Source organism: Acanthopagrus latus, chromosome 2, assembly GCF_904848185.1.
Source record: "Acanthopagrus latus isolate v.2019 chromosome 2, fAcaLat1.1, whole genome shotgun sequence".
In the NCBI taxonomy this organism is placed as follows: domain Eukaryota; kingdom Metazoa; phylum Chordata; class Actinopteri; order Spariformes; family Sparidae; genus Acanthopagrus; species Acanthopagrus latus.
This window is the reverse complement of record NC_051040.1, coordinates 6,469,425-6,491,380: the sequence shown is the minus strand read 5'-3', so window position 1 is coordinate 6,491,380 and position 21,956 is coordinate 6,469,425. Positions and strand designations below refer to the sequence as shown.

At 42.0% G+C, this 21,956-nt stretch overlaps 1 protein-coding gene across 4 annotated transcripts in view; it reads left to right on the top strand.

The window, feature by feature from the left end:
• LOC119033217 (T-lymphoma invasion and metastasis-inducing protein 1-like) overlaps nucleotides 1–21,956 on the top strand; it is a 45,328-nt gene that overhangs the window by 5,473 nt on the left and 17,899 nt on the right. For 3 of the 4 annotated variants that reach the window (XM_037123036.1, XM_037123054.1, XM_037123090.1), the window contains exons 2-6: nucleotides 16,702–16,793; nucleotides 16,889–17,810; nucleotides 18,802–19,258; nucleotides 19,714–19,886; nucleotides 20,120–20,344. In XM_037123036.1, the coding sequence (XP_036978931.1) occupies nucleotides 16,899–17,810; nucleotides 18,802–19,258; nucleotides 19,714–19,886; nucleotides 20,120–20,344 (1,767 nt within the window). In that variant the 5' untranslated portion in view covers nucleotides 16,702–16,793; nucleotides 16,889–16,898. Of the gene's footprint in view, nucleotides 1–4,472; nucleotides 4,599–16,701; nucleotides 16,794–16,888; nucleotides 17,811–18,801; nucleotides 19,259–19,713; nucleotides 19,887–20,119; nucleotides 20,345–21,956 lie in introns of those variants that run through there. The other variant, XM_037123044.1, reaches the window with a different exon arrangement.

Sequence of the window (21,956 nt, the reverse complement as noted above, 5' to 3'; positions counted from 1 at the left end):
CTATGAGTCACTTTAGGGAGGCTGGATTTGGGCTAACTTTACCACTCTGTCATTCATAAACAAGAACTTCTCAGGGCCCTTTTTTGTTTGCTGGAGGTTGACACTGGAGTGGGATGTGTTTTTGAAGTGGCACATGATGATGGTTGGTTATCCCAGGTGTGCATTTTAACATCTCAGTGAGTATTTATGTGATGATATGCAGGTCAAAAGATGTCTAGACTTCAAGGCTAAAGTTGGGCTGCATTGAGTTAAAAAGTGAGAAGTTTGTAAGTCACTGAGGTTACATAAAAAATAACTGTAATGTTACATTAAACTACAATTTAAATGCAAGACAGGTCCTTATTGCATGTTGAAATATACAAATCAACACTGAAAGTGAAATAGCTGACTGACAGAAAATAAAAAGCAGAAAAAATGTAGTCTCTAAAATGTGAGGAATTGCTGCTTTTTTCAGTGTATCATGTCATAATTCGAATATCTTATGGTTTTTGGCGTGTTGGTCAGACAAAGGAAGCTTTTGTGAATTGTGAAGCGTATTTTGCACGATTTTCTGACGTCTGAACTAATAATAGAAAATAGGAAACAACCGATTAATTGACAAGAGTGTTTATTGCAGCCTTAATTGAAACACCATTGAAACAAATTCATGTGATAATCCTCTCATCCTCCCACATTGACTCTGGTATTATTCTTTGAAGTCTTTTGACCTGGAAATCCATGCTTACCTGGGGGTAAAATTATGGTCAGTGTGCTTTTTGGCTCAGTATAGCGTTGACCCTATGTAGCAGCTTGTTAAGAGCAGACTATTGCCTCTCAGTATGCACCAAGCATCTTTTAATAACTGGTATTGGAGAGCTACCTATGCCGTATAGGTTCAGTCCCAACCAATCAATCCCAGCTTTTCCTCCGCATTCTAAATTATTTCCCTCTCTATACCGGTGTCTTTGATGTCGACTCTAGAGAGGCAACTCACTGCTGGAGACCACTGGATCCTCCGCTAATGATCTCTACCCGGGCTAGGGTTACTGCTTTCATGTCTTGCATAACAGTTGCATTTTTCTCTGATAGATCTCATTCGTACATGGTGTTCTTTTTCGGTACAATGGATCATCTGTTTTCTCAGAGGGACACCGGGTGCACGTGCGCTGTTTTGATTGAGGAGACCACTAAGAAAATAAACACTTGAACCCTTGTGCAGATGGATGTTCTGTAACAGCCTTCCACCGAACCGAATGCTGCACACAGTTGACTCCTTGTTTCAGTAGTAAAATTAGCTTCAGCGTGATGTATGCATGCTGTGTATTTATAGACCAGTAGTTTTGTGTACAGTTCTGAGAACAAAGTTAGAATCAACAGACGGATGCTGTCGAATCTACATCTTGATGCATAGCTGTGGGTAATACTCATCCCTTGTATGTTAATTGAGAACTGAATTGGTGTGAGACAAGGAAGCATTTCAGCTTTGGTAGTTCAGAGTTGTTACTGTTGCTGACAGAGTACGACGCAACCACTGGTGGCTATTTGTTTCATAACATTTTCATATTGTGGTGCAGTTTGTGGAACACCAGGCATTATGTTTACATACTCGTCCTAGTCATGCAACTGCACTGCATTATAATTTTACTGCTCTGCAGAGCAACATAGGCCTACCTGCCTACCTCCTATATTGAAACTAGCATTTTATGCCTCTTTGAATGTCCTTCAAATTAATAAATTTCAGAATGGACAGTGTAACATCACAGCTACATCATGATGAATGTTGTGGTCCGTTCACAATTGCTGTAATAAAGCAGTACATGGTCAATTATTAACTGACCTTTATTTAAAGCTATTCTGGGGAGCAGTGCTGTGATTTAGCATGTTGGTCGTAACATATTAGGCTCCAGCGTCTTGAGAAAATGTTAAGCCCTGCAGACTTTTTCCCACATCTTGTGATGTTAACGGCCTTGCTGCAGAACTACAAAGTATTAATTTATCCAACAGCTATATGCAGTAACTTTATTTGCACATTAAGAGCAAATAAACACAAGCTGATTAAAATAAATTAATAAATGTTTGTCATCACATATTCAGCCTCTTTGCAGTGATACTCAGTATTCATTTTGGTTTTGATCTCCTTTTTTATTTAACCATTTCCTGTTAAAGACCAAGCACAGCTGATTACTCATCTAATACCCTCCTGCTGTGAGGCATGGTGGGAGCATCAGCTGTTTTACTGGTATGAGCTCAGACACATGCAAAAATAAAGTGGGAATGAGTGAATCAAGACATAACGGAAAAAACTGTGGTTCAGAGTTCTGACTCATTTAAGCCAACTTAAAAAAATCTTGACTTTTAGAAAAAAAGCCTGAAGTAATGCAACTATATATCCCAGTAAGTTATTTCTGAACTATCTAAAACATCATTCTTTCTTATGATCTTGTGAAAGAAAACTGATCTTATGCAAACTTTCTTCTGCAATCAAGCATTTCTTTTAGCGAAGGCATTTTAGATAAAACCAGATTGTTGTAGCATTTGTGATGAATCACATTTAGTGAACTTATTGCATATCCTGCTGAATGTATTTGTCATTCTACTGCCTTCAGCTGTTTTTTTTGTTCTTCCGTTCACTAAGGCTGAAGGTGATTGGCAGTGATTGCAGTTGGTTGTGACACCTGGACAGCATCAGCAGTCTGAAGTGTTGCTGTGGATCTGTAACCGTAGCCTCACCTGCCAAATTGCACCAGCAGTATTGAAAGCCTGTCGATGTATTGGATGTCCAATTCAATCAGCTCCTAAATTGAGTGCGGATAGCACTGGGTTTAATAGCCCTGTCCCGGTAATGAGAAAGCAGAGTATTTTGTTTAGCTGAGCTCCATGCAAGCGATCTACATTTCCTAAATGCCTGTGGTGAGAGCAGACGTGGATTCAGCATTAGCCCACATTTCACTAATACAGGCACATTTATTGCTCTGCTGCCAGATCCAGGATTTTATGGCAGAGGAGACAAGCAGATAAGATGGTCTCATTTCATGCACATAAACTTGTATTTATTTAACTTAAAAAAAAAAATGTAAAAAAAGAGAGAAGTCCCTTTTAGGTTGATATTTTGTTATTATTATCAAAACACACCCTCGGGGAAGAGCATATGTTTTTTTCTAAACTTTTAATTGGATTGTCGGTCTAAATAATAATCTCGAACATCATGTTTTATCATGTTCTTCCAAGTCTTTTGTTTTCATTGGATCAAGTCCCAACAAATTGTTCCACTAATTGAAAAGAATAAATTGGCTGACGGTGAGCTTTGTGTGTGTGGAAAGAGAAAAATCTCCTATCCTGACAGATATCAAGGAAAATCAGGCTCAGGGGGTTGATAAGAACACAGGTTATTATGTCTGGTTGCCTCTGCAGACCAGACATTCCTGTCTTCACTATGAAACCCCCGTGGTTTAGTTTAATATCAGGGTCACAACCTTGGCAGGACATCAAGATGCACCGAGAGGAAGCCTGTCTGACCACACCACTACTGAGTGCCTTTTTATTTTGGTCATAGTCATTGCAAAGTCTAGACATGGCAATTCACCCCCCAATTTCTGGACTCCTCTCAGACAGACTGAGCTCAGTGCTCTCTCTGCCTGCCTCTCCTTTGCGTGGTTGTCGGGGTGTCTACACCCTCGACTAGCTCAGGGCATGTTTCACTTTCAGTGTGCATGCAAAGCTGCTGCTGGAACACATGATGCAGGCTGCAGCTGAGTAGACGTCGGCTGTGCCCTCTCTCCTCTCTCCTCCGTCCTCCCTTTTCCCTCTCCCCTGCTCCCTCTGCTGCTTCCATCATCTCAAAATGATTCCGGCTCCACTGTCGCCGCTGACGATGACGATAGCCACACGACATCACTGGCGCTATGACAACAGCAAGTCCAGCCTCTCTCTCATTCACAGATCCCATTTTGGGCTGTCGCTGAATGTTCCAAATTATGCACCACAACACATTAAGACTGCGACCTTTCAGCCTCGGAGGCAAAGAGGACATTTGTTTCATTTTGCGTCCTGTTATCACATTCTTTTTTCTTGTTAACCTCAGAGAAGAGAGATTAAAGCAAGATTTTTCTTCTGTCTTAGCCAAAAGGGAGTTAGAAGCTGCTACCGATCCAGACAGAGACATGTAGGTCTGTATCTGACAGTTGTTGATCCTATTGGTTTTTGCACAATTAAGAGGCTGCAACATTTAGTGTAAACATGCTTCTCATAGGGGAGTGGAGGGGCAATTAGAGAGGAGACGAGGGAGGGAACACACATTCCTGCTTGCAGTAGGTTTGTAGTTTAGGGGGGTGGAATTATAGAAGGAGGGAGGGAGCAAGAGGAGAGGGAGGGAGTGAAGAGTGTGAAAGAGTCAGCAGCAGGAGGAGGAGGAGGGGGGTTTACACACAGTCACTCCCCCTCCTTCCCTCAGTTCTTCAACTCATCCTTGCATTTAGGAGTCAGTCTGCTGTGGACTTGCAGCAGGAGTATCAATAATCCCCTCATGTTAAGCTTTAAATTCCCCCCTCAGTGATGATCTGTGGGATTTCTCTTGGCTGCAGTGGGGAGACAAAGTGACACTTCTAGTTTTACACAGTAAGGTAAGTGATTGCATTTACTGCTGTGTATTTTGTTTGCCTCTTTTTTTTATTTTTTGCATCACTGCGTGTTTGGTTGTGTTAGTAGATACAGGGGACAAATGGCTGGCCAGCCTCAAACCTCCCACTCTCCAGAAGAGGTGCTAAATAACACCACCAATGACACACTGAGTCAATGTGTGGCCTGTTAGCATAGGTTCCAGTACATTTCATAGTGTAGTTAAATTTGTCAGATGCAACTAAAGCTCTTGTGAATCATGTTGTGCCTTGAGGGTTTGTACTTTCAGGATTTATTCTGGATTCAGTATCTCATTAGTTTCCATTAGTGCTTCCATTTTAACACTTTCCTCCTATAATTTTATATGTGTGTGTGTGTGTTTGTATGTGTCTTGTAACCATATCCTGGGGGTCTTCACAGCCTGTGTTTAGGGTGGGGTTTCCACCTCATGTTTGTACCTGTAGCACTCCTGTGTAAGGCACAACTTTACCTACAACTGCAGGCAGCGGGCCATTGTATTGCTCCCCATTCACTGCCAGAAGCAAACAATACAGCTTGTGTCTGTGTCGTTGTAATGACAAAGCAGTGGCGGCTGTGGTGGTGGTGGTGGTTTTGTGATGCTGAGAAAGGGAGATGATGAATTGCAAATGCGAGAGATGGTCAAAGTCAAGGAGAATTCCCAGATCGCGCCCTGGAGGGGGGTGGAGGACTATGATGTGTGAGTTCATTTAAAATCGGAGCTTTGTGTTTGAAAGCCCCGTTGTGTGACTCCTGCGGTGGGGAGAGGGGCGAGAAATGGTCATCTGGTGTCATAGTTATGGAAATGTATTGACCGTTCGAGGCTTAGCAGGACAGGAGGTCAGGCTGCGGCTTTCAGGCTTGTAAATCTTGACAATGCTCCTGTTTTGACTGTAGAAAATCAAGCTTTTAAAAACACACAAACTCAGAGTTCTTTTTAAAGATCTATATAAAAATCACATGCAATGGGTGACGGTTTCCTCATTCTACCTTACCTCAACCAAAATACAATATTCTCCTAAGTGAGACATAAATGCAAGCACTGATTGGTTTGCATGGTCTTGTGTCATAAGCTTTTCTTAATTGGACTGCACGGTGTACTGGCTGGTAAATCTACAATATAACCTTTGTTCTACTGCAGAGTTCATCTGAGATCAGGTGGTCTCTCAGATACTTAGCTTTTGCTAAGTTAGTCAGAATTTGGCATGATGTCACATGCAGCCCGACGATGAGGTTTTGCTGGTCACAGTTTGTTACCCCGCAACTCAACCCACTGCACTTCACTGCAGTTTGTTTATACTTTTGGTCACGTATTTTTTCACACTTTTTTTTTCATACTCTGCATAGCCCTCTGCTGCAGTTATCCTGCATGGTGAAGAGCTAAAGAAACACAAAACTGTGATATATGAGTGCAACTGTTATTTCTACCGCCCAGGATAGTGTAGCTTTTTAAAACGGGATTATTTGTGTTTGCTCAGTGCAAAAGCCAGTGGTACTAGGTGCACTTAATGCTCTGTATTTGCTTTATAAATTACATATACATAGCCAAGTTCTGGGTAAAGGTTTGCTTTAGGCGCCTTCAAGTTTGTTTGCATTCGAGTGCACATTACCCCAGTCCCAACATGTGGAGCTGCATGAGCTGGAACTGCTGACAGTTAAACTAAGATTTTTATCACTGGTCACCTGATGGATCTGGTCTGCCATTTAATTTACCGTCTCAAGCTGTGTGTAATGTAAGTCCAAGCCATATATTTGGAATGTATGTGATATTTGACAGGAAATCTTTCAAAGAAGGGAGCATGAACAGCTGTTAATCGACGAACGCCTTTGTCAACGTATGTGTATTTTACAGGTATTTTTTTCTTACTTTAAAAGAAGAGAGTGCTAAGAAATGTACAGAAATACAGACAGACAAGTATTTTGATAAACCATGTCAAAAGGGGAATGTGTTGCAGACTGCTGAGCTACTAGCGGCCTTTTGACTCGCAAGTTTGACTTCATTTTTGCATCCCACTAACCTCTGTGGAGGTACGGGGAAATGTAACTTCAACTGCAGTAAAAATTATCTTTCTCATCTACACAGTCATTGGTTTCGTAAAGCAAGCTATACATCTTTAACAAGTTTTCATATGGGATATTTTTTCTGACTTGCCATATTTTTTTAAAACATTTTTTTTATATCTTTCATTTAATCAGGCTGTCTCGTTGAGATTATGATCTCTCTTCAGAGAGAGACCTGAGAACGCAAAGGATTCACAAGAACTCTGACAGTAAACAGAAACACAACAAGGACTAAGCTGAAATAAAACTATGTTAACAAAACTTAAGAAAGAAAGAACCACTCCCTATAATATCTTTTTTTATTGTATGTAGATGTTTGGCTAAAAACATAATGATAAGTCTGTATGGTTCATACTTCAGTGATATGTTTTGCAGCTGAAATTGTTACATTTAACTTAATTGAATAGTCCAGCACCACATTAGTAGGGAGTGCCTCTTCTAAATACAAGTACTGTCCTGCTTAAACGCCTCTGCTTGTGACCAACTGTTTACTACTCTGGTTTCAAATTCTAGTAAATGAAAGAAGATATTGGTCTCCAGCTGAAATGTGACTTTTTCTAAGTGACATTTTACCGCAGGATATTAAAGGAGACCGTTGCTGGGAACTGTGATCAGGACTGCTTGGAGGAAGTGGACACATTTTCTTCCCAGCTTTGTGTAGCCATGTGTATCATGATCCACCTCAGCTCTGCCTCGGTGCACATTGCGACATAGTAGAGAGCTGAGAGCTCCAGGGTGTTTATGGTTGAGGATGTGTTCATGGATGACTTCTCCACAGGCTCTGTCCATAGATATGATTTAAGATAAAATCTACTCTGTGCAGGTAAACGTGGGAAATGCAACTGATGAAACAAAAGAAGTCCATAGAGTGTTGTTTTTCGAGAGTTTTTGTTTTTTGTTCAAAAGATATAACATTTAGGATGGGTTTAATAACACACAGAAATGCTCATCTCATCATCTGGTCTACCAGGATTATTTATACTCCCCTTTCTTCAGTGTCTGTGCAACCTAAAAGGTTCCCTGGTCATTAATATTGGAATCAAAAAGACAAAAATGGGCCTAGACATGAGCCCAAATGGGATTTTGAGTGGAGTTTGGGTTGTGTGCCTGCACTTGTGATGCTACACAAAAGGAACACACTCAAACTGAAGCCATGCTTGGCATTCCCACTCACTGACCTGAAAGCAAATCATTGCCTCTGTGGAAGAAAATCTTGAGTGATCCAGATTTAGAAAACACATTTCCAATGCAGGATTGCTTCTCCTCTGTGTCCTTGGCATCGTGTTTATTCTGCTGCCAGCAGAGGGACATTCATGCAGAGACAAGTCAGTTGCCATACTGAGATTGGTAGGTGAATGGCTCACCCAGCAGTGGACTGGCTTCTGGTCCGAAGACATCAACAGCCATTCACTGGTGTTTTGTGGTGTTCTTGGCTTACTGAATGTGAGCAGAACAATCAGTTAGATTTGAACTTATGTAATGCATAAAGCCAGCTGGGCTCATTGGAAATGTGTGCTGACCAGAGTGATCAGTTCACTCCATATTAAAAATAGAGACTGAATCACTATGACATCCAGTGACTGTCACTTCTCACATTGCGGAGACATATATGGACAAACTTTTTACCTCAAATCTAACGTTGGTAAAAGCGAAATGAGCTATTATAGGATGAATGAGCTGCATACACTGATATAACATCATGAAAAAAGAAAGTGTATGTAAGCTAGTATTTGATGTAGGGGGTTTCTGTCAGGGAAAATAAGTGTTTAGATTGGTTCTATACATGAAAGGAAAGTTTGTTTGTTTTTATTCCCCTGCTAATATAAAGTTTTGTACTGTAAAATATTGGCCCAAAGTTTCAACTGCCCATACTTTTACATAGTTGTAGTGCCAGTTTTTCCAGAGGATGTCCTTGAAGTTGCATCTACTTTACTTTTACAAGCGTCGATCTAAGTCTGAGTTGACCCTACCTCATTGAGCTGAAAATGGTGAGAAAGTCAGTGAAGATGCAGCAGTTGTAGCAGAAGATACATTACCAAGTTTTTATTGTGTATCTTTCTGAATTGTTTTCACAAATATCTTATTTCAGCTTACAGCTGTTTCTTATATAAATCATCCTGCCCCTCTGCTCAGCAGATAATATTCCCTCGTGCATGCATCAATATGCCATTGTGACAGAAGTGCTGTGTTTTGGTAACCAGTGTGTCCCAGCATTGATACTGTTGATCACAAATCTATAATCGTAAAACTGTCAAGCACATTTGCTCCTTCTGTGGGGAAAATTGTTGGGTGTATTTGGAGTCGGGCTGCAGGAGCGAATAGTAAAAGCCTGGAATGTGAAGCATGTAAAAGAAGACTAGCGTTGATGCACTGTGTAGCCAGGGGAGACCTTTTCACTGACAGTGACACTAACGGGCTATGAGAAGGTCAACTCATGAAAGTCTCTGGTGATTGTGGTTGTGATATTTTGTCACAGGGACGGCAGCCTTTTTCATTACATGAGGCATTTTCTATGTACGTCCTCCCAGATGAATACTTCCATCACAAACTGTTAAGTACTGATCTTGAAGTTTTGTGTAATCCTGCTGTCACAATCACAGTGGGAACATTTGAAAACATTTCCCATCATTGGGAGTTAAGTTTGAATGACTTTCAAAGGATTTCCTTTTTAGCAGTTTTGCTCGTATCAAATTCAGTTTGAATTATTGCAGAGTGTCGATTTTTTTTTTCCCCAGACATTATTTACAGATCTAAAAGCAACTTCTACCAGAATGAGAGAAAAAATGATCATTGATGCTCTTGACACAGTGTCTTATGTAATTTACTCTTGGGCTATGATTCAGAGAAGGGAAACTTAAGTAAGATGACAGAAGAAATTAGGTTAATTCACTGTGGTTGTTTAGTTAACTTCAATTATTCAACAAAAATATTTTGTTCTGCAAAATCCAAATCATCGAGGGTGACACATTAATCTTTCTGGCAGACTAATGGGGATGGATTTGTGACTAAACCTGAAAGTCTCCAACAGTGTTGTGAGTTGTCATTTTAATCTGAGCAAGTGATACTTGGTGGAGCATTCCCCTTTTTGATGGAGTAGTCTAATTTAAAAAAAAAAAAAGTACAGACTCATTTTAAATGCTCTGATACTTCTAAGTAGCAGACAGAAACCCGCTCACTCTTGATACCTGATTTAAAAACACAGATCCCTTCCCCCATTGAATCATTAAGCGTTATCAGAGGAATCAACAACAGCCACAACCTCCATCCACCCCCTCTTTGTCTTAGCATTGGTCTCTGGCCCGCGTACAGTATAGCTCCAATTAACAGCTGTTTAAGGACTTCAAAGGCTGTCAATGAGGAGCTAAAGAGCAGTAAGCAGGATGTGGTCTGATAACACCTCGGCTGTGACCCTCTGGACAAGCAACTTGCTTGATGATAAGGATGAAAGAACTCTGGCTCAGTATTCAAGATCTTCGCAATGTCAGTGTGGGAAAGGAAAAAGATGGAAACGGCTGTCTTGCAGCATTTCATTTTACTGCATCAGTTTATAGAGTGAGTCTTAACATCATCTGGGTCTTTAATATAATGATATGTTATCTTATTGCTAATTTCACACATCTACTGGCACAGCCACTTTATAATAACTAGGATCCTAGAGCAAAAAGAAAAACAGTTAAAGTTAGTTATCATTTTGCCAATGTCAATGTAGGCAAAAACATGATGTAGTTTATAACCTAAAGCTCATTAAATATATTTTCCAGTGGCCATAGAAACTAATGGAGCATTCTTAAACCTATAAAGTGGACAAAAGAGTTGTTGACCCAGTGAAAACCTGCAGCATCTGCTGAACACACACCCCATAGAGCTTAAACACCCGCAGAAGCAGTGACCTCTGCAAACAGTGGTGCCCTAGAGAAAACACTGGCAGGGACAAAGGTGCCACCAGGCTAAACAACACCAGCTGCTGCTCAGCAACAGGCTCCAAAATCAGTGCATACTGATTTATTGCAAAGTATGGAACTCACTAAAATTTTAAAAAATTGCACTGCTGTGGGATTTGATATATGCATCTTTTGCATATGCAGTCACATCGACCCATGTTAAGTAAACCCTGTTGAACAACAAAGGTTGTTTTTGACTAACGTAATTGTAGCAGCAATATAGCAAAAAACTGTGAGAGCAAACAGAGCAGATTTCTCTACATCCTGACTCTGTGTCCCTGTCATTGCCGACTACCTCAAATAAATAACCATGTCAGTCCCGACTAATGTAAACTGGAGTACTAACTCACTAAACTATTCCACCACATTAGCAGTCACAGAATTGGATGTCCTGGTTAGCTCAGTGTGCAACACGCAAGATAAAACAGACAGTGTGCGTAACAATTTGGCTCCTGACTCAAAATTCAAAACCATGCCTACAGCATCTACATTACCTTCACCAGTGGCTCCTGCTGTCTTGACAGGTCTCTGACCAGCTGAACTGTCAGCAGCTATTATTCTGCTTGATATGTGCTGGCATTCTCCTGCGTTAACAATGTCCCTCAACATACGACCAGCTGAGCCTCTCAAGACGGGATCACACAGGCTACACACAGCAGCAGCATTGGCCACTGTAAAAAAACATGAAATCCATTCTGCAGCTAATGGAAGTGTCTGTCTTTGTCATTGCTGCTCAAATATGTTGTGAAATGTTACATCACCTGCTTCTATGTCAGTGTAATTGTTAGCACTGGCATTAGACTTGCTTGAATCAATATTAATTTACCTGTTCAGTTTGTCCAGTTGTTTTAGTTTCTACAGATAAATAGCGAATAAAGCTGTATAAATCTTGGCGAGATGAGACAAATGCTGGCTAGCCCATCACTTCATGGTTCATACTTGGCACAAAGCTATTCCAAGACCAGTTTGTGGCTGTCATTATCACTGAAAGCCCCCTTTTTTCTGTCTGTCTGCAATTCAGGGTTTCTAGGGCTACATATCCAAGTTAGAATAATACTCTTTGGCTACATGACGGTGGCCTATAGTTTCTCAGCTGAGCTATTAAATGAAGACTGGAGGAAGTAGCTATTGTGTTCAGTATCACAAATAAGTACTACTCTGGTGCGGATGTTTCTCACCAATGTGAAGCATTAGAAAGAGGATGCAAGCTTTTGTTGATGCTAAATTTCCCTCTGGCCAAATAGAATCTTAAATACAGTTGAGCAGAATATGAGTCATGAGAACAGGAGATTGCTGTGTGGTGCTTCCATTGCACAGAAGCGTATGACTTCATGTCAGCGGGAATATGTGAGCTGTCTTGAGAGCAGTCTTTCAGCGGTAAACCCCCTCCACACAACTACCTGTGTTATTATCTCTAGAGGCGGGAGTGTCCAGATTACAGGGTTTTGTGTTGGAGCTTGTAACTAGTCAGCTCAGTGCATTCTTGCCTTTCACCAGTGTAGTTGAATGTAAATGGCAGGAATGTGTTTGGAAGAGTTGGAGCAACACATATAGAATCAAAATCAGATCACAAATGTGTGTTTATATCATCTGTCAAGGTATTTCAGCTGGTCATGCAGCCAGGTCATTTGTTATCTTCTGATCCGTCTGGTGTATCACTGTATTGTGTTTCTGTTTCTACATTGAGCTAATGAATATGGGAATGTGTGACCAGGTGTTTCACACTGTCAGAAGCCCCCTGTCATGATTTTAAAGTCTGTATGCCATGTTCTGGCCGTGGGTCAAGAATTCTCATCGTTTTTCTCAAAAGATACAAGTATCTTGACATTTTTGTCCTTGGGGATCTAAAGGAGACAAAGAACAGGTGGGGGTTAAGACAGTATTTTCCTGTTCCTGTTCAAACAGGCCTGAGTATTTGTCAAATATAAGCAAGGCTTTTAAGTGCTCTTGAATAACAAAAGGACCTTAAATCTACTTGTCACATATTTCAGAGATGACAAATTCCCACCGCACATGGAATGGAAATATGATCACGACTTTCCCAAAACAGTTTCACATACCATCAACATCGTTGTGAAATGGAGTGACTTTGGCATTAATCAGACGTTTATGATCCAATGCTGTCATGCAGATATTAAATATAGATAGTGCAACCCAGATTCCCCAAAAGTTGTGACATTGTACAAAACGTAAAAACACCCAGAATGCAATAATTTTCTAATTAGCTGTGTTTACTGACAACAGCTTTGCAACGTGTTCCCGAGCCCATGTAGCAATATTCTCTACAGTGGTGTTTTACAAAGTACTGAGCCTCACTCCATCCTCGCTCGTGAACGACTAAGACTTTCAAGGATGCCTCTTTTATACCCAATCATAATACTCTCACCTGTTATCAATGAACCTGTTTACCTGCAAAATGTTCCAAACAGCGTTTTTTTTTTTTTTCCCAGTTTTGTTCCCCCTGTCGCAACCTGTTTGAACATGCTGCTGGCATCACATTTTGTTTGTACTGTTTGTAAATATCATAAAGGATTGGCAAATTATCCCAATCTGTTGTATTTATGTTTTACACACCGTCCAAACTTTTTGGGAAATTGAATTTATACTTTGTGACTTTCTTACAAGAAATCCAAAATATAAAACTTCATACCTCCTCATGCTTCAATAGCATTTTTCTGCTCCTGTTTGGCTAATATACTTTGATAAGCCTACAGTTGATGGGCTTAAACAAATCTGCAGAATCTCGGATAAAAAATGTCACTTTGAGCAAAGAAGAATGTGCTGGTGGAAGAAGAGAAAACATAACACGTTTCTTTTAGACATTTAGTATTTTATACTGTAACACACCTGTGATAGGGACAACAAAATTGACTTGACAGGAGAACTGGATTTTATGAATTGGAAGCACATCAGCTGCTCTTTTAGAAGCAGCTTGATGCTTTTCATGTGCTGACTGTTTACAACTTCCCAAAGCGGTGTTAGTTGTGGTGAATTTCTGTGCTGTTCCCCGAAGCCTTTGTGTTGCTAATCTTGAGTCACAATAAAACTATTCTTCTTTGTGATCTGTGGGTGGCTGGAATCTCCTTTGGTTATGTATTTCATCAAAACCTTATAACAGATGAATCTTCCGAGACTTCTGCTGTCCTGTGCTCGTAGGCAGCCCTCTGATAATGACCCATTTACTTTGGGTCCTCACTCCGTCACACTGCTAAAGTACAAGCAACATTTTCACATCACATTGTTGATTTCCATTTATATATTTAGTTGTCTATGACCCTCGTGGGGATACAAGATGGAGACAGAGGCATTAACTTGTGTGTTAGCTGGTATTTCTAGAAGAACCCGCTGGCTGTTCCTGGGGATTTGGTGCTCTGCAACATCTCATCCAACTCTGGCATTTCTTCTTCATGTATTAATAAAGAGCTGATGATGGATTTTGTGCACCAGCAGCTTTGCAGCTTTAGAGAATACAGTGTCAGGGAATTGAGGCAATTTTAACCTTGTATTCAGATATTCTGGTAACCCAATGCAATAAAAGGTTACATCCCTAAATTTTTAAATTTAGATCATGCACACTTATCTATTTTTACATTTTCATGTTAAGAGCTTCTCGGAGTCAGCCTCCTATAAATCTGTGTTCTTAAATCTTGAAAACTTTTTGGTGGAAATCACAATGTTCAGACAGAATCAATGTTCTTTCATCTCCTCGAAAGAGGCAAAAATTGTGCACTGATTCATTGTAGATCGAACTGCAAAAATGGTTTTACTACAAGGAGAGTTGTTCTATCTTTTTTGTAAGCTCTAACAATGATGTCGTGGCAGATTGAACAGGGAGCTGTTTGTACTGTTAAGATTTACACCTATCTTCCCCATGAATGTGCTGATTTGACAGTGGCTCAGTCCCCACATTGGACAACAAATTTGATTTCCTTCTCTTGAGAGAAATCTGACTTTGTACAGTTCACTTTTTATAAGGTAAATTTATTCTCGTTTTTTTAAACCTTTGGTTAAGAAATGAGAATACATTTACCTTGTAGAATTGTCAGCTGTATAGAGTCCTTGAGTCCTGCTAAACCTATTTTACGGGAAGTTGGGTGGTTTTGTTGAGGATGAGCCTCATAGCCTTTTTAATCTAATGGTGGCTACCCATGTGAGTAAAAGGGCACAGAATGTACAGTCACAGTAATGGGAGGTGTTGGATCACTAATAGTGCTGCAGTATGATTCAGCTATTTTCATTTATTAAATATTTAGATGGTTTTGGCATTTTCGATGATCAGCTGTTATATTCATCCCGAAGAAATTAGGTTGTCCAGTGAATTCCAAGGGCATCGCACAGTGGGTTGCTTTAACTGTACTGACTGAGGAAACCACTGCGCCTGCTCTTTAAGCCTCTCATCTCAGCTTGAAACAGCGTAATTAATTTCTGGCCAATTTCACATCATATTAACATTGAAACCACAGAGAACATTAGCAAACCCAGCCCATCAACATATTAAAACACCTCCTGTAAATGTCCATAAATACTGACTGTGAGACCTGTGAAAGAGATTGTTGCAGAGCTGTATTTTATTGCGTTTACAGTTTTATGAAGCCCTGTAGGCCTCACAGAGCTGCAATAAGGGTTAAAACACACTGGTCATTTTTTTATTTGTCTCCAAGGATGACATCTGCAGAGCCATTAAACTTTCACCTTACACACATTGAAAACAAAGAGTACTGTGTGGAAAAGGGTACAAGCAAGCCTAGAGTAGACCTTGGTGTCACATCTCTCACATTTTGAAAGCATGCTTGTGTCCCTGCTGTAAAACTTGTTTCCTGTTAGGAGTGCAGTGTCATCATCGTTCTGTTCCTTTTGTCCTCTGTTCTTTTCCTCAACCAAAGAGGTAGAAATTAAATGGGCAATATCTTGAAGGGTTAACTGAAGGAAAGAGCAATGGACTTCCAAACATTGTGCACTGCAGTACCAGTGTAGGGTGGTGAGTGAGTGGAATGGAGAGGGGAAAAGGGGGAAAACATAAGGTAGAAAAATGGGGTCAGATCCAGTTTACGTAACGTCCCTCTTCACAGCCTGAGTGCATGCAGCAGCAGAGGGTTGGTCTCCCACTCATCTGCTACACACGAAAACACTGCACCCCCCACAAAGGGTCTGTCCTAAAAGAGGGGAGCGTACATCAGGGTAAACAACAGCCGCATCGTGGGTAGTTAATCTTCTGTCCCATCTGTTGACGGTCCCATGCATGGAATGGGACCTTTTTTGGAGCAGCCTGTCCAGCCTGAAGGCAGGTAGACGGGGGTCACAATGTGCATTTGCTCCCAACCCTTTCTAATTCCGGAGGTAGTGCCTGAGAACAGACAAAAGCAGTACATAGATGGTTCACTTCAGCTCGGAATAACTCGTGTTCACTCAGGCTGTCGCAGTGCTCATATTGTCATTACGTCCCCTCCACTTCACACAACCCCTGTACACGATGAAAGGAACTAAGTGGATCCATTCCTTGTTCCTTCCTTGTTTCTCAAAAGGAGAGTGGTATTTATCTCACTGACTTTACCAAAACTGGCTTTTTTTTTTTTTTTTGTAAAGTGAATGATGAAGAAGCAACAACATAAGCCTGGCTCGAGTCAACATGGCTCTGGTGTTCTGAATATTTTTTGTGTTTTTATGGGCCCCATCCATGTCACCAGCAATTTACAAATTGCCTATTGGATTGAGAGGCATATGATGTGGTACATCATACATGCACGGGCCAGTGATCATCCAGTGATCTTTTTTCCTCAGTATAAAGACAATAGTTTTTAAAATTGTCTTGGTTCCAGTTGATAAATGCTCAAACTGGCCTTCTTTGTGTCTTTGTTCTATATTATTATTCAAGTGGTCTAGATAAAGTTGTCACATGGATTATGCTCTGTAAATGTATGCAGGGTTCTGAAAAACTCAAGAAAGCCCCCAAGGCCACACAAAAAACATAGTTTACATGTCCGTCTTTAGCTACAGATTTATGCCATTATTTGATTGTTACAGCATACATAATGAGGGGCACACATGACACACAATTAATGTGATTTCCAATTTGGATGTTTGTTTTCAGAGCTTTGTGGATTGTACCAGCAGCTGATGGACCAAACTGTCTGAAGATCCAGTGACAAACAAAATGGCTAAAAAATAATTAAGATCCTGCTGGTAAGCTACCCTTCAGACAGAATTCTGTCATTTTATGTCTGATACACTATGTTCCTCTACTGATTTACTGAAGCTGTATGTCTTCTTCTGTTCAGCCTCCGAGTCATGGGAAATGTCGAGAGCCAGAACGGGGACCATGCCCTCTACGGTAATGAACATGGTTATTTGTCACGTAAGCACATGTCTCGGTCTCTTCGCATCTCCAACAAGCAGTCCAGACGCTCTCGACATGCCTCGTCAGGGAAAATAGAGCACAGAAACTCTGAGACGAGCACCCGCTCAAGTAGCACCCCCAGTATCCCACAATCACTGGCTGACAATGGCCTGGAGCCCTTCAATGAGACCAATATACTCCCAGACTTTGGAAGCCCCATTTGGGTGGACCGTGTGGCCATGAACCTGCGGCCGGTGTCTTTTCACATTGACTTGGCCAATCCCTCTGTGCACATGAATGCAATGCACATAACCCTACCTGGCCCGACTGCAGAGGAGGTGCAGGACGAGGATGTGTACACAGGTGAGGTAACGTACCTCAAGAAAAGTCAGGACGGCTCCAAGGAGACCGTCAGCTTCAAGAAGAAGAGGTCTAAGTCTGCAGACATGTGGCGAGACGACAGCCTGGAGTTTTCTCTGTCTGACCTCAGCCAAGAGCACCTGACCAGCACAGAGGAAATCATAGACCCAGCCAACGAGAGGGACTTTACTGACTGCGAAGGCCACCTGCAGTCCAGCCCCACAGACTCTGCTGACAGGACAAACTCTCTTGATGAGCTGTATAGCCAAAAGAACCCTGCCCGCCAGCAAGTCCAACGGCGCTATGCTAAGTGGCACGACGGCAGCAGGGCTATCAGGGAGGGAGGGGACGATAAGATGCTCTCCCCATCAGAGGAGGATGGGAACACCTACGGTGCATACACCCTCCCCTGCCGGCGTTCCCACTGCCTGTCAGAGGGCCTGAGCACTCACCAAGCTACCGTGTGTGCCAGCATGCAGGGCAGGAGGGCGCAGACTATACAGGTAAGATGCAGAGCAGTTTCAGATTGTGCTAATCTTTTACACCATTAATGTGTCTCACATAGTCTAATTTAAAATGGGAAAAATCATTTCCTGCATCCATGAAAATGTAAATTGTGTATTCATAGCTGTCTGATACTCTTCTTACATACATTAGTGAAATGTCAGTGCCCTGAAGTGTTGAAGCTGTGTCATGGTTCCTTTTCTGCCTCTTGGACAGAGTATGAAAGGCTGTGCAGAATCTTAATGTAGTCTGGTGGCATCACCAATAAAGACAGCTCCCCTCATTCATTTTTTCACCTCATTGTGTCTCAGCATTTCCTCTCCTGCATTCACCTCACAGATAATAAGCTGCTAAAGCAGATAAAGTGGAGACGGAATGTTTATGCCAGGGAAGCGATGTGTCGTTTCCTGATGAAACTGTTGTTTTTCTTGGAGAAGAGGCTGCGGGGGGGCACAGCTTAAAGTCACTCCCTGTTTGAAATGCCTCAGTCTTTTGTTATTATAATGAGGGGAGGCCTGTGGAAGAGTGTAACAGTAAAACGTGTATGGTGGCCCTGTCACTGCGGGGCACCGTCAGCCCTAGTGAATGGAGCTCTGGAGCGCATGATTGGGTCATGTGACCAGATGGAGATACTGAGTTCGGTGTAACCCCCTTCATCTCCCAGGAGCCTTTGGCCATGTGGGTAGGAGAGGGCAGACCCTGCGGTGCCACAGGGAGGGCAGGCTGGACTCACAAAACAGCAGAAGCATTGCTGTGTTATTAATTTTGAGCAGAAACTCAGAATTAGGAAACCTGTGGACTCTCGATAGGCATCTGTTCATCCCAGTTTTTGTAACCTGTTTACTTTAGAAAAATGGCTCTATTCAGTGTCTGCAGAAACTGTGTAGTCATCAGTCAGAGCAGGAGTTGTTGACCGGCTTCCCTCTTAGTGATGAAGAAAACGTGGGTGCCATGCCTTCTCACCTGTCTTGTGCTTCTGCCACGACGCAGGATGTCACAGCCGGGGAGGGCAGCGAGTACGAGGACAGCGGCATCGACGGGGTGACGGCGGAGGCAGAGCACCAGACCAGACGCTACAAGACCATGTCAGCCTCTTTCTCCGTGTGTTCGGCGGCCGGCAGGAGCATGTTCGCTGGCAGCGACAGTGGCAGCAGCAGCGGCGGAGGGGCCAGCGAGTGTGTGCAGGGTGTGTATGAGAACTTTCGTCAAGAACTGGAGATGAGCTCCTGCCAGACAGAGAGTTTGGAGGAGGCGGGGTCGGCCCTGAGTGACGAGCAGAGCACTATGAGCTCCGCCTACCAGTCTGACCCGTTGCTAAGTGTCGCCCAGGGAATGGTGCGCAAAGCTGGTCGGCTTGCCGTCAAGAACTTCCTCGTGCATAAGAAGAACAAGAAAGTGGAGTCGGCCACGAGGCGCAAGTGGAAGAGTTACTGGGTTTCCCTCAAAGGTTTGTCATGCCCTCAATGTATCCATAACATTTATACTTTAGTCCATAATCTCTGTATCCATACAACTCAGTCAACACGCATGCTTTTGATGATGCTGATGTTTTGGCTGAAATGATGTATCTTAGGCAGGAATACTTAATCAAATCTAACTTGAACTAAAACTCAGTAAACCCTGCTTTAAATCATTCATGACACAGACATCATTATCATATTTTATGCCACTTGACAAGGCATGAAATTAAAACAGTGCTCTTATGATCATGATGCCTTCCTCACTGAGAAGTCAGCCATGCTGCACTTCTTAATGTTGGCCACTGGAGAGCAGAGTTTAATTGCTTGAGCAAATCTGGCTTCTTAGCAAAATCCTTAGAATCACTGTTATTCTTTCCTAGAGACTGGGCCCTGCAAGTGTCTGTGCTGATAAGTAATAAATAGATGTGTTTGTTTTTTTCAGGTTGCACGCTGTTCTTCTATGAGACTGATGGGCGTTCAGGGATCGACAACAACAGTATTCCCAAGCATGCCATCTGGGTAGAGAACAGCATTGTGCAGGCTGTTCCAGAGCATCCCAAAAAGGACTTTGTGTTCTGTCTTAGCAACTCCCTGGGAGATGCTTTCCTGTTTCAGGTAGGAGAATGCTTAAATGTCATGTGGTCTGTAAATAATAGCAAACTCTCCCACAGGCACGTATTATCTTGACCTATATGTACTCTGTTTTCATTCCTTTCATGCTCTTTTAAAGTCTGATTTGCTTTCATAATTATCACTGAATCAACACAGGAACAGCAAGGGGCTTTTTATTTTGAATGTCAGAGGCTGGTTTGTTGTTTAACCTCTGACCTTTGTTCGTCCCCACGCAGACCTGCAGCCAGACAGAGCTGGAGAACTGGATCACAGCCATCCATTCGGCATGTGCCACTGCCGTCGCCCGCCAGCACCACAGAGAAGACACGGTGCGCCTGCTTCGCGCCGAAATCAAGAAACTGGAGCAGAAGATAGACATGGACGAGAAGATGAAGAAAATGGGGGACATGCAGCTTTCTGCTGTTACTGACACCAAGAAGAGGAAGACGATCCTGGATCAAGTAGGTTTTATTCTCCTTTCTGACTGCAGCTTGTGTCTCTCTGAGTTGTCAGGCAGTTGTGTGAGATTTCGGGAAGTGTTATCCTGACTGGAAATATGATGGACTGTCTGAGGAAGTCAGTGAAGTGATTTTCTGAGCTGCTCTCTGCTTGATATTCCCTGAGTATAATTCTTGTTTTTATTTTCAGAACACCGGACACATTAATTGCTACAGCATTTTATATTATTGTTGCTTGTTAAAGCAGCCTTTTTTTCATTTTTTTTCTATTTCTGTGACCCACTTAACCTTTTATAAAAACAAGTTATTCTGAGGGGAAAATGTCCAAACATTGACAGGGTAATGAACACAGTCTGTTAACAACTTAAGCACAGTCTCAATTTAAAATACTGAAAGAAAACATAAGCTAGAAACAAAATGGTCAGCACAGATTATTTTTTTAAAGGGACATAAACATCTGCAGCTAACAGATATTAAACTATGTTTGGAGTCTCCTAATGGGGCAGAATATTTAATCATCATTTAATTCAGAATTAAAGTACCTCTTGCAATTGAACAATTTTCCTCCACAGCAGTTTAAGTGGAAACCAACCAATTTATCCATTTAAAAGTTTTATGAGCAAGCCAGGAGGCAGTGATAAAAGGTCACAGACATGCTTCGTCTTGATTTAATAAAGCAGCAGAAAAATGCAGTATTTCATCAGCACAAGGGCTCTTGGCATCAACCTCCTGCTGCTGCTCTTCCTAACAGATAACTGTCAGAAAGGGCAGCTCCAGGATGAACTTAACTTTACCTGACTACCAGAGCGCTTGAGGTGTTTTTCATTCATACTGTTACACGGCTATGGTGACAATCGCCATTATTATTTCAAAACACATTCAACTTATGTATTGTTTACTTAATTAGAGGTATCACATGTGTGTAGGTTTCTCAATATCAGTATCCTATTGTTCTGATGCAAGAAACTGCAGATGGAGAGAGAAATAGGGAGAGGTACGTGGGAATTAAGTAACAGATCTCAGAGGTATCATCTGGTATCATCCGGCTGCTGATGCTAGACACATATCAGAACCAGATTGCGTATTGTTTTTTAACACTGTATGTATTTGGCACAAGTTGATTCCCTGCCATTCGCTCAATTAATCACAAAGCTCATACTGTCTTTAATAGGACTGTTTACAGAGATGGGTGATCAAATGGCCTTTGTTCTGTCAGTTAGGTAGTGGCTGGTTGGAGCGGTTCTGTTTGGCAGTGTCAGGTTTCACATTGTGCTGAACTGAATGGATATAGGCCCGCTCCTTAGAAAGCTGAAACGCTCCCAGCCTCTATCTGCCAGTGGAATGTGCAGTATTGTTTCTTTCTCGTCTCTGGGCTACTTGGCAGTGATACAGAGCCCCTCCACCATGGCGCTGGCCGCCTCTTCCAAACACCAGTGCAGGACCGTGACTGGGAGGGGATGGCCCAGTGAATAATCACAATGTCCTGCTCTACTGCCCCAGTAAACATCTAACCATTGGGAACAGAGAGTGCAGGTTGGCAACACTTTGAGCAAAGTGGTAACAGAGCTTCCGGGGTGGGGGGGTGGGATGAGACGCTCCATCTTGGTCTGAAGTT